This window comes from Hemicordylus capensis, chromosome 5, assembly GCF_027244095.1.
Source record: "Hemicordylus capensis ecotype Gifberg chromosome 5, rHemCap1.1.pri, whole genome shotgun sequence".
In the NCBI taxonomy this organism is placed as follows: Eukaryota; Metazoa; Chordata; class Lepidosauria; order Squamata; family Cordylidae; genus Hemicordylus; species Hemicordylus capensis.
In genome coordinates, this window is record NC_069661.1 from 146,048,543 (window position 1) to 146,061,888 (window position 13,346).

A 13,346-nucleotide genomic window follows, 5' to 3' on the forward strand; every position below is an offset into this window, starting at 1 on the left:
TCATAGCTGAGAAGCTATTTGAACCAGATTTCCTGGGTCCAGCTCTAATGTTCTAATACGAAATATATTATGGGTATCTAATACCTAATATACTATGCAGATATACTATCTAATATCCAATATACATCAATACCTAAGCTCTCTTCAGATGTTTTAAAACATCTGCAGAGGGCTCTAGAATGATGAAAATGAGGGTCCATTTCTTTCCATGTTACTTCATTGCATTGATTGCCCCTCAGCCCCGATGAAGACAAGACACACTTAGTTGGAATAAAATGAGGCCACTTTATTAATGTACGACAGAGTAAGACCTGCAATGAGGTACCTAACTAACCAAAGTGTGGGTACTCGTTCCATGTGGGGCCGCCTTCTAGGGAGGGCCATCCCAGCCCAGGGTGAAGGGCCAGGTTCTGATTCATTCAGGCACCAGGTCCTGGCTTCCTCTCACTGTCAGGCTTTCCCCCACTAAGGGAGGTTGCAATCCAACCCATCCCCAACTCAAGCCACCAAACTCTGAGCTGGTGAATTGAGCCACCCCCCAAGCGGGGGCCATTACCAACCCTCCGGCCTGCAAAAACACTGAAGGGCTGTTCGTTGTCCCCTCCTCACCCCAAATGACCCTCCCGCTGAACACCGTTAATCAAACTACCTACCCAACACCCACACTTTCCTGCCAAGTGACCAATTCTTTTGGTGCCTACGTATGACCCAAACCTGAAGGACTCAGTGAGAAGTAGGTGAAAAAAGGTCATGTCTAGTGGCAATCTGGTGCAACCCAAAAATTCCTACTTGGTCCCGGCAGGCAACCGGCTATCCCTCACTGAGTACAAGGTGGGTTCTGGAAACATTGTTTCTGGTCCCGCTTATGGTGTAACCTATGTTTTTAATCCTTGAATGTCCCCTTTTACTTCCTATTAGGCTTGCAAAAGGAACTATAGTTGTGCATGTGGAAATGCTTACAGTATGAAAGCCAACACTATTTATACATAGGGGAGTCTCAAAGTAGCTTGTCCTGCTGCTGCTGCTGACAGAAATATTGCTGAATGCATGTGGAAATCATTTCAGCAGGGGAAAGTGCACACTCTGTCATTTTACTGGGGTGGGGGCACAGCTATTGGTACATAAGTGTGCAAGATGCAACATATGAAAAAGCTCTCTTGGAAAGAACAGAAAATGTATTTCTGAAAACGGCATTAAACTGTAGCACATTGGGTTATTTTGTTTAATGAACGATAACTAGAATATGTCCTGTATTTTTTTCAGCACAGTCACAGTATCTTCAGAGCTAACTGCAACAAGATTATAATGTTGTTTACTGATGGTGGTGAAGAAAGAGCACAGGAGATTTTCACGAAATACAATAAGGAACGAAAAGTAAGGTTCACTGCTTGAAGCACTTTATTGCTTGATGCTTGCTAAAGTTATTTTAGAGTATATGACTTAAGTTAAAATTAAATAAGTAAGTAAATTTATTAAGGTCCTTAGACCAGCTTAACATTTAAAATAATACATTAAATAAGATTATACATATTTTTAAAACTAAGGTCAAAGTTGAAAAGGTAGTAACAGCGGGAACAGGTTTAGGACACTGACATAAATTAGTGTTCTCCCAGCAATGTGTATGTGATAGTATAAGCAAACTAAAAGTAATTAAATATGGCATTACAGAAGGGCAAATTGTGGAATGTGGTTTTTCTTTATAAATCAAGAAAAAAATCTAGCACGTCAAACTCTATTTAACATCTTCATAGATGAGTAATTTTCAGGAATTTGATCCAAGGTCTTGTTCACATCAGAAATCACTCTAGTGTCTTACAAACTCTAGTGTGTTCTGAACTGGCGTTGATTATTTCCTTTAGACATTGTAGCTTAGTAGCAAGGTACCTGAGTCATGCAACTTCCTGAATGTCTCATGGATGACTTATTCAATACAGGACTGGCTGATTGTTATTGGCAGCAGTCATGGATACAGTGCAAAGGTGCAGGCTGCTTTGGGAGTTCCATATGCCTTCTGATTACATATAGGCCATATTGATATTGGGAGGGCTCACAGGTCAGTGACAGAGGACATGTTTTCCATACACAAGGTCGATCCCTAGCATTTTCAGCTATAGGATGTCAGATAGTAGGATTTGACAAGCCCTGTACCTGGAACTCTGGAAAGATGCCACAAGTCAAAATCAACAGTACTATGGTCAATAGACCAAATCTCTATATACACCAGCTTAATATTGTTTCCATGCTTGCTCGAACCTGTGTATCCTACACCCGTGTACACTTATGCTTTGAGAGCAAAATGGGGAACTTAATCAGAACCAAATTTGCAAGCACAGTGACATATGGAGCACAATCCAGACAGTGATGAGACATGTTGGAGTATCCCAGAGGAGCAAAGAAACTTGGAGACAAATATTTTTGAAAATCAAGTTTATTTTTGGAGAGCAGAGGCACAAGATGAAGGTATGGTATTTGGTAATCTTGATGGAGTGAAGGAGTGAAGGCAATTCTGAGGGAGAAGGAGAGGGGGAAGACAGAGGTTGGATAGCCTCAATTGCATTTTAGGATGTGGTTAATTGGGTTATCAGATCTTATCTGTTGTCTGATCCGTGCTTGCTCCATCTGGAATTTTTGCTTCATTAAGCTTGCTCCGTGTTTTGCTTCTCCAGATGATTTGAATCAGTTCAGGTTGTATGAATTTGCTGTTTTGGCCAAAATCGGAGCTGTTTCTGTTCCAGGAATAAAATGCTTGTCTAAAGTCTTACTCAGGATGAAATCTAAATTCCAGAATAGAAGGAAAGCTGTCTATTAACAATGTGTCTTTCATAACAGAACAGTCAGTTGCATGGACAGTGGAATCATGTGATCCATAGATGCCAGAAATCCTGTGTTTGCCATTTTCACCTGCAGTGTGAGCCCTGAACGCATGTTATTTCTGCATCCTTTAGAATCCTCCAATTCTGATTCCTACATTTTCAGTTCCTCTATTTCCCCCCCTAACTGAGCTGGAGTATTTAATTATTATGTTTTATTTTTAAAAAATTTGCACACCACCCTTCAGTACATTTTTTTTTCTAGGATGGTTAGCTGGATAGTAAAAACTGTAATTCACAGAAACATCAAATGAGTACAAATCGTAGAACAGCAGACCAAAAGAGGCATTATAAACTTGAGTTTAAGCCAAAAGTGGTTCTGTGAAAACTCCCAATGTGAAATTGAGGGCTCAAAAGTTGCTCTGCAACTGCCCTACCTGCATACCATTTTTCCACCACTGCCACTAGATTTAAAGCTATGGCAGCAATGCATTTCAGCACAGTCCGATATCTGCAGATGTTAGTCTAGTAAAACTGAAAGGTCTTCACCTTCCCAAAATACATCAGAGTGGGCACCAGTCAAGTCTGAGTTCAGTGGGCAATGTCTCCCAACTGGGAAGGCTCTCTCTCCCAGTTGCCCCCCTCTGCCTCCACTCAAATGATGTGGGCACCCAGAGAAAGGCTTTCGAAAGGTGATCATAACTGTGTAAGCACTGGTGAAATATGTTCCCATACACCAGCCCCAGCTAGTAGCCTAGCGACTACCATTTTCAAAGGCAGCCTGCATACAAAGTGTTGCACTACAGGAGAACCTCCATATTGTGGGGTTCCATTCTGCTACCGTGGATATGGAAACTGCGAATATGGAGGCATTGGGATTGCAGGGGTTAGGTTCCTGGAGGTTGGGAAAATGTTACAAAAAGTGGGGGAAATGGCCCTAAAAATGTAGGGAGGGAGTGGCCTACCATGATCCACAGGTCCCCAGCAGCACAGCAATGCACTCCAATAGCAAAAAAATCAGCAAGAAATTTCGGAGGGTTTGTCCTTTTTTTCTGCAAGAGGAGCCATTTTGAGGCTCCTGATCTCAAGATAGCGACCAGAAATGATGTCTGAGGTCATTTATGGCTATTCCTGATGCACAGATGTGCAAAAATCAACTCCTTCATTGCAAATTCTGCCCCCTCCCCCCGTATACCAAGGTCAGGTGCCAATTCCCCAACCACGGATACGTGAAATCTCAGATATGAAGGCAATGATGAATGAGGTTTTCCTGTAGTCTAATCTGGAGGTTACCAGAGCATGGATAACTGTGGACAGGATATCTCATATTCAGAAGGGTTCAGCTGATGGATGGCATTCTATGACACTAATACCACTTGGTCCTCCTTTGATAAAGCTGGAAATACAAACACCTCAGACTGCAAACTTGGATACTTGGGGTGGGGTGGGTGTGGGGCAGCCCCATCCAAAATAGATTGAATATCACTTCCCTAATCAGATGAATCATCTATCAACGGCATCAGTCTTTTGACACTTCAGTGGAATCTCTTGGATGTTTGGAAAAGCCAACACATTTTTTAAAGTTCTGATCTCTGAACAAAAGGCATGAAAAGATACATTGCCACATGTGCTCAATCTAGTCTTTAAAATATGTGCTGATATACCTGCCTTTAGTGCTAGCATAATATTACAGAAAGCAGCACAGCATTGTGATATGTGATCCTGAATAACATCCAATATGCTGCATCCTGAGTGAGCATTACTGCAATACTGTTGCAATCAATGTTAGGAGCAGGTTATTGGCCGCATGGGATATTTTAACTCAAGTAATTATATGTTACGGGAAAACTAGACCTTACCAGCCATGTAAAATTAAATCGAATAGTAGTTATTCAACCTTGTTTAATGATTGAGTTTGCCCACACCATGGACTAAAACTCAGACTTCCACAAAGCCCTCTGTGATACTTTTTTTTTTTAAACAAATGTGGCAGCTTGATTTATTTATCTGTCTTTTCCTCTAACTGAAAAAGTTGTGGAGCATGTTTAGATGTCTTCTATAAATGTCATCTTGCTCTGTGAATGTCCAAATGAATACAGTGAATTACATGAGACAGGAGATTAATTGCATTTATGTCTGTAGCATCTATTTACTGAATACTACTTTTATTTCTCTTGCAAGGGTAAAATGCTTTGCAGATGTTTAACGAAGTTGTGCTTTACCTTTGGAACTGATACTTCCCAAGATAAAAATACTAATGTTTCAGTATACGTTCCAACAGCATATATATGTTTTGATTATGCTTTGTTCTCCATGGGGGGTGGGGATATTTAAGGATATATATACAATGAATGCCAAAATGACACACACATATCCCTTTAGAAATGTGATACTATAGTAGAAAGGGTATAGGTTTTGTAGCTTACTTTTGAATAGAGAGAGAATTTCTACATCCTGTCTACAGTAGGGATGTGTGAAACCTGACCCTTTTATTTTTGCAAATATCTCTTCTTTCCTGCATGTTGGCATTATACGTTCAGCACACTTATCTACAGACTTGGTTTTCACAAAGTGGATCCAATTGTGTATTGCATGCATATTCTTGTATTAGTCTTGTTATAATATACTGTATTAGAATTAATTGCATCACATTCTTCCTTCAAATTCATAAATCAATATAAATTAATGAAGATCTGAACAATGGCTGCATGTCACAGTCACAACTGGATTAATTGAAGTGAAGCTGCCACTTTTTTCATGTGCTTGATAATAGTATTAACAAATCATCTTCTTGTCTGGGACATTTATCCACAATAATAAATGTGTGATTTTTGCTTTAGTAGTAGGAAGTCATGGATACTAGCTGCATCACCAATGGACTGCTCAGTGGATCCTGGGTCCCGCTCCTCTGTACATGAAATCACTCACAGAGGGGTGGGGCCTGAGATCCACAAAGCCCAGGTAAGCTCCCAGGAGCTCATTTTTAGGCAGGCAGGCCTCACTGCTGGATAACGTTCATTTGGCTTTCTTGGAGCTCCAGGGAGCTCATTTTTAGGCAGGCAGGCCTCACTGCTGGATAACGTTCATTTGGCTTCCTCGAAATCAACATTCTTCAGCAGTGAGGGCTGCCTGGAAATGAGCTCTGGAGAGCTAAGAGTGGCAGCCCCCACCGGCCCAAATTTGATTTTTTGGGTGTGTGTGTGTGATTTTTATTAGTGATGCCTCATGGACCAGTACCCAATGCCTCACCGACCGACATCGGTCCATGGACCGGCGGTTGAGAAACACTGCTTAATGTATCTCCTTTGGGAGTCTGTTATAGAGCCCTCACAGCCACCACCTGCTTTTTGCTGAGGCTGAAAAGACCTCAAGCAATGATTGTACATAAATTAGTGCATCAAAGTAAGATTTTAATTGGCAAGGTTATTTTGCAGAAGTTGCATTAATGTTTTGGGCTTCATACCATTCCTGCTTTAGACTGGTGGATTATTTGGGGCACTAGTAATGCCTTTATAAGTTTTTATTCAGGTGTCAGCATATTTGAATCAACAACAAAATAAAAACAAATAACCATTGGACAAGATGAAAAGCTTCTTGCATAAAAGTGTGGTGGATAGAAAAATAACATAAGTATTCAATCACTGGAAAATAACTAGACTGAATAAATACCTGTGGAGAAGGGGAGGCATAAGTTTTTAGAATATGATATAGGAAAAGAAGAATATAGCTCTGGTGGACTTAGATGAGATGCAAAGGTTAATCGAATGACAGTTTAGAGTATCTGATTTATATAACTTTACAAAAACTGTATCAGTAGGACACTCCAAATGCTGGACTTTGGAATTTTTTTGGATTTTCCAAAGTTAACAGACATCAACAAGCAATATTAAATGTTTGAAATAACTGTGGAGAAAGAACATGTTATCTTCCAAATTAAAATTGAACACCTTAAGACATTATAGGTTACTGATTATTATAAAACTTCTTTGGGATCCACTAATTCAGCCATTAACTGTAGTTTTTAATGAATTATTGAATAAGTATCAGGTGCCAGATGAAGACAAGAATTGCTCTTATCCATAGAACAAAAATCCTACTGCGAATTTAGCTCATTTTTTATAGTGCATTGTAGGTGAGGTTTGTCATTCATTGAGCAAAATAAATTTGTGTAGATTACACTGCCAGGAAAGCTCAAGAAATGAAATCTAGGAGATGACCTAATACCACGGGGTAACGTTTGCAGAAACCACGATATTGGAGTGCTTGATCTAACCCCCCAAATGGGATTAGGTTCCTTAGCTAAACAATCCAGTCTCATAGTGAGATTAGATGGAGCAGCCTGTATGAGGGGAGTGGTTATTTAAAATTTAAACCTCCCCGCACATCAGCTGAGAAGCACAGAGAGCTGTAAAATTTAAATAGCCACTCTCCTTGCTTCTTGGCTGATGCGCAGGGGGGTTAAAAGAAGCAGCACTAGGGTGGATGGAAGAGCCTGCACTTCCTGCCTTGCTTCTTTAAATCTCCCTGCATGCCAGCTGGGGAGCGGGGAGAGTAGCTATTTAAACTTTATACCAATTTAGTTACAGGGTAGAAAACCCAAACTAACCACCACCACCCTGCAATAACTAAATTGATATGTTTATTTTTTAAAATTTAAAATCTTTATACCCCAGCCCTCCAGTTCACTAATGCTTGAGGCAGCTCACAACATTAATAAAATAGAGTGTAATACTAGTTAGTTAAAGAAGTTAACAGAAGACTAAAAAACCACATTTAAAATTACAAAAGCTACAAACTGAGAACCATAAAAACTATATGGAGGTCCCCAGCGAATGGGTGAAACTGCTATTCAAGGGGACTAGAGGGTGGGGGGAAAGAAACTGCTGGCCAGGAGGATGGCCAAGTAGCATCCATTGGGCAAGAGGGGCTAGAGGAAAGCCGAGAAGAGAACTAGAGGTGCAGATGTTCTGTGCCCGGTTCAGCTAGGTTTTTTTTTAATTAATGTGCTTGCAAAAGGGAGGTAAAAGAACAGTTTGGAATTTGTAGGATTTCAACTTCAAACATTATTCATTTTATTGACTAATTACTATATGTGCTAAACTTGAATCATAGTAAATTTGAATCTGAGAAAGACCTTCTGCTTCTCTTGGGCATAATGCTGTTTTGGAATTATTGACCTGATTATTGAGTATTAAAAATCAGTTGATAAGAATCACATTTAAAATATGGTGATTATATTCAGAATTTCTTGTAAAACATACAGTTTTTAAAAACTGTTTCCCCAGCATATTCCCATGTAAAAAGTAGAGCATGCAGCTAATTTAAATGGCAGGATTGTTTGTGCAAAATTTGGTATCTTTAGGTAACCAACAAGTATGATATTCATAATTTCTTCTAAAGATATAAAAAGAAATTAATTTTTCACTGAGCATTCTGGTGTAAAAAGTAATTCCAGTGTAAAAATGAATGCATTCAGATCATTTCAGTGGCAGGATTGTGTATGCAACTTTCGGTATCTCTAGGTCATTGGGATTATGAGTTTATTCTGCACAAAACAACCAACCAATTATTCAAAATATAGATTAGATTGGATTGGATATGCTTAATACTTGTTCCTTTGTAATACGAGCATAGCAATGGACAGAAACGTTCTAGACAATATGAAAAACCTCAAATGTAGAACCAGCACCGACTTTGAATAGTAATGCTCATTATCTCATGCAATAGACTTGAAAGCTATGATTGTCATGAAATGTTACGCGCCAGAATTCAGAAGACTGCATATACATGTGTTCAGAGCAATATACTATGTAATCACTTACTGATAACTGCATTAACTTCATATTATTTACAATATAGTTGTGGATAAGATTATAATGTAATGTCTTAAAGTTTCGGTACAATATCATTGTAGTAAAATTGATAGATATTTTGGCCTAGCACCAAATTTCATATCTGTGTTGTACACATTTTATGCTGAACGAATCATTCCCTTCTTTAGGGATATTGTTCTGAACTGTATTAATAATGGTCAATTTATGCATGGTTTACAAATGGATTCTACTATTCTGAAACTCAGAGTAGATTCATAAACTACATTTTGTACCCAGGTAAGGATACCAGAAAATATATATTCTGACTTTAAAACCACATGGAATGCTTGTGGATCAATTGCTGAGAGAATGATAAAACATGTGGACTTTATCAACTGTGAAGGGCACATGTATATACAAGTTAGCATGTGTCCCTTGAAAATAGCGTGACTCTTTCTTAGTTATCACTTCTGAATATTTTAAAGAGGGGAAGTACACTGAAATTCTAAGGCCGGGCTGGACGGGGGGTGGGATACATTGAATGCATGTCCTTCACAGTTGGCAAGGTCTACATGGTTTATAATTCTCTCAGCAATTGTTCCACAAACATTTCATATGTGTTTAAGGTCTAGAAGAAGCTGCAGAACTCCAAAGTATTATTCAATACTAATGTTACTGTGAAAAAACAATGATGGGTTCCCCCCTGAAATTTTTGGATAGCTTGTGTTAGTATCTGAATATTTTATATCTCCTTTCCCCCAAAAAACTGATAAAATTGCATCTTCCAGCAGTGTTTGCATCTCATGTAATGTTGCCTCTTCACTTTTGCTTACATTGTTTGTTGAACCTGACTCCTATTTAACCTCCACGTTGACAAGTTAAAGAAAATAATAAACATTTTGTGCTTCTCTTGAACATCTAGCTCTGAAAAGTGTCCCGTTAAATTACTGGTTTTCTTCTGTTTGAGCAGGCATACAGTTTTAAAGTAGTTTTCTGTCTCTATAGATAACTTGCACCATATATTATTGGATACTGATGTAATCAAATTAACTCAGAGTAGTCTAAAGGATAGTATAGCTGTAGTAGATATAATGACTTTCAAAAAATGACAAAAGACTATCTAATTCAGTTGTTTGCCTCTTTACAGGATCTGTTGCCACTTTACGGTGCCAACCACCCCCATGGGTTGCTAACCCATGGAGTACAGGGGTGGTTGGCACCGTAAAGTGGCAACAGTTGATCATGTAAAGAGGCAAACAATTGAATAACCCATGGAGTACAGGGGTGGTTGGCACTCTCTGTGCACTACACCACCACTCCCTCTGGCCCCCCCAGGACCCCCCCCAAGTGCAGTTATGGGGCTGCTGAAACCTCCATTTTTCCCTATGGAGAAAATCCTTAAAGACGCGTAAACTTCAAAAATCACTTAAAAATCAGCCCTTTGCCCAATTCCTTTGAAATAATTCTGGTAGCTTCCTTTCCCCCCTTGGGCACTACCACCCACCATACTACGCTCTAGGCCACCCCTTTCCCCCTGACGTGAAGCAATACATTTGCTGGAATCCTCATTATTCCCTATAGGGAATTCAAAAATACTTTAAAAATTCACCAATAATCAGAGGAGTGTCTGATTGCTTTGGGATTTGGTGGATGGTAGGCACCTCTGGCCACCCCATTTTTGTGACCCTAGGTGCTCCACATAGGGGATAATGGGCTGTTCGAGTCCCATTATACCCTATGAGAAAAAAATAATATTTTTTCAAAATTTGTTAAAAAATCATACAAGTGTTTGATTGCTTTGGGGCTTGGGTGGTAGGCACTCATAGGTGCCAACTACCACCCCACCCACTTTGGGAGGTTTGAACCAGTTCAAATTCGAACCAAACCGGGGGGGTTTCAAGCAAAACCAAAACTGAACCTCCCCTCCCGGTTTGAACCCAGTTCAAATTCAAACCGAGCAAAATATTGTGGGGTGCAGAAGTGATAAGAAATTTCTTCCCATCCTTGCAGCCCTCCTTCCAAGTTCTGGTTGGGAAAGGAGATTTTTCCCTTTCTTCTCTCATGGTGCGCTGGAGTGGAGTTGGACTAATCATGGAATGGAAGAGGGAAGCTATGCCTGTCAAAAGTGTACAGGTCCAGTATAGTAATTATAATAAAATCTGAGGTCACCGGTTGTTAAAAAGGTGAACAAGCTTGAAGAATGTCAGACAAGCTGCTCAAAAATTATTCATCATAATTGAATTTAAAATTCACCTCATTTGTCCATCACTTTGCAGAAGCACATTTACTCATAAGAATAATTGCCTATCCTGTCTGTTTCTCATGCATACATTTATTTAATTAATAGCTTGTTGTGCATGTAATGTCATAGCATCTGGTAAATGACACAGATTGATTAAACATTTCTCTTTTTAAAGACCCATTAGCAGAAGATGGCCCAGTAGTATGGAATGGGAATACTTGGTGGTCTGAAATAATGTTGAATCCTGCAGATCCTATAGCATTTTAACAATGATTTTATATTCCCTGACCCAACTTTGCAGATATCAATTGCTTAGCTCAGATTATTTGACCCCAGAGAAACCTAAGACAATGTCATAAAATAAAAAAAATTTGTCCAACCGTGAAATGCAATTCAATGTAAGTCAGTATAAAATGATCCACATTGGAGGAACTCCCCCTGCCAACTTCACATATACACTGATATACACAGCTGCCAGTGATTGACCAGAAGAGGGATCTTGGGGTTGTGGTGGACAACTCATTGAAAGGCTTGACTCAGTGTGCAGCAGGTGTGAGAAAGGCAAATTCCATGCGAGGGATATTAGGAAGGGGACTGAAAATAACTGATAGTATTATAATGCCTTTTTATTTATGTATTTATGTATTTATGTATTTATTTATATGCAATATTTATACTCCGCTGTTCCAGTACACTACTGTTTTGGGTGGCTCACAACAATAAAATAGATACAATGTATAAAATTAATAAATTTAATAAAATTAAGTAAACCATTTTAAAAGTCAGGCTAAAACCACAATCAGAATTAAGTTGCAAATTAAAGTTATTTTAAAAGCTAAAAATACACAATTATAAAAACTAAAGAACCTACCAGAAATAACTAAAGATGGAACATTAAAAAGCCTCTTTAAAAAGATGTGGTTTTAGTTTACTTTTTAAAAACACTGAGGGGAGAGAGAATGGCGACGCTCTTCAGGGAGGGGGTTCCAAATCCAAGAGGCCACAACTGAAAAGTCTGTCTATGCCTTTATTCAGATCTATGGAGCAGCCACATTTGGAGTAATGTGAACAGTTCTGGTCACCATATTTCAAAAAGGACATTATAGAACTTTTAAAGGTGCAGAGGAGGGCCACCAAAATTATCAGGAGCCTAGAGCACCTTCCTTATAAGGCAAAAGTCTACAATATCTCGTAGGGATGTGCAGAACTATTCGGGTACAAAATGATTTGTTGCTGAATCTGGCCAATTTAGGTGATTTTTAAACAAAACAAATCACCCCTGTCTTCAATTGCCCAGATTCTAGTACAAAACAAATCACCCCAGATTCGGACCTGAAAAATTCAGAGATTTGGCCCTCCATTTTTTGGCCAAAGTGGGTTGGGTGGTAGTGCCCAATGGGTGGAAGCTACAAAACTTTAAGCTTTTTCCCATAGGGAATAATGCAGATTTCAGCAACCTTATAGCTCCACATGGGGGGCACCAGGGTGGCCCAGAGTGGGTTGTTATGGGTGGTCGTGCCCAATGGGTGCAAGGAAGCTACCACCCATATTTCAAAGGGGCAAAGGGGTGATTTTTAAATTATTTTTGAAATTTACCATCTTTAAACTTTTTCCAATAGAGAATAATAGGGTTTTTAGCAGCCTTAGTTATAACTCACTGGGGGGGGGGACCAGGGTGGCCCAGAGCAGGTTGTGGTGGGTAGTAGTGCCCAATGGGTACAAGGAAGATGTCAAAGGAATTGGGCAAAGGGGTGATTTTTAAAGAATTTTTTGAAGATGGGGCAGATTCTTTGGGGGCAGGAAAGAGGGCAGATTCAGGGCAGAAAAGGGGTTTGGGGGTCAGAAGAGTGGGTCAGGTAGTAGTGCCCCAATGGATGCCTGTTACCATCCAGATTTCAAATAAATTGGTAGAAGGGGTGATTTTTAAGGAATTTCTGAAGTTTGCACGTCTTTAAGCTTTCCCCCATAGGGCATAATGGGAATTTCAGCAGCCCCATAACTCCACTTGGGGGGCACCATAGTGGCCCAGAGCAAGTGGTGGTATAGTACACATAGGGTGCCAACCACCTCCAAACCCACAAGCCCGTAGGGCACTGGGTTTTATTGTTTCTGAGGTGTTCTGAGAGTAGATTCTCTGGTGGCAAATGAGAGTGGATTTGCTACCAGAGAATCTACTCTCAGAACACCTCAGAAACAACAAAACCCAGTACCCCATGGGTAACTTCAGCCAAGCTATATCCACCCAGTTAAGCACTGTTTCATCTGTACTTATCCACTCTAACACATCCAAAGTTTTGGATAGAGCAAGTACAAGAAAATAAACTCTAAAAAAAAAATGTGGTTTCAAAATCCTTGGACCACCTTTTGGGGATGGGGACTTTGTCCACCACAAAACTCTTTAGGCTACGGAATATTGTCAGGAGAGTCATTTGGCAACCCTGTCTACAATATTAGTTGATACGCTTGACAAAATCTGAAATG

General features: G+C 39.6%; 1 protein-coding gene across 8 annotated transcripts in view; it reads left to right on the top strand.

Annotated features, from left to right (window-relative positions):
- CACNA2D1 (calcium voltage-gated channel auxiliary subunit alpha2delta 1) overlaps positions 1-13,346 on the top strand; it is a 642,096-nt gene that overhangs the window by 511,252 nt on the left and 117,498 nt on the right. For all 8 annotated transcript variants that reach the window (XM_053252730.1, XM_053252724.1, XM_053252726.1 and 5 more), the window contains one exon: positions 1,264-1,374. In XM_053252730.1, the coding sequence (XP_053108705.1) occupies positions 1,264-1,374 (111 nt within the window). The remainder of the gene's footprint in view (positions 1-1,263; positions 1,375-13,346) is intronic.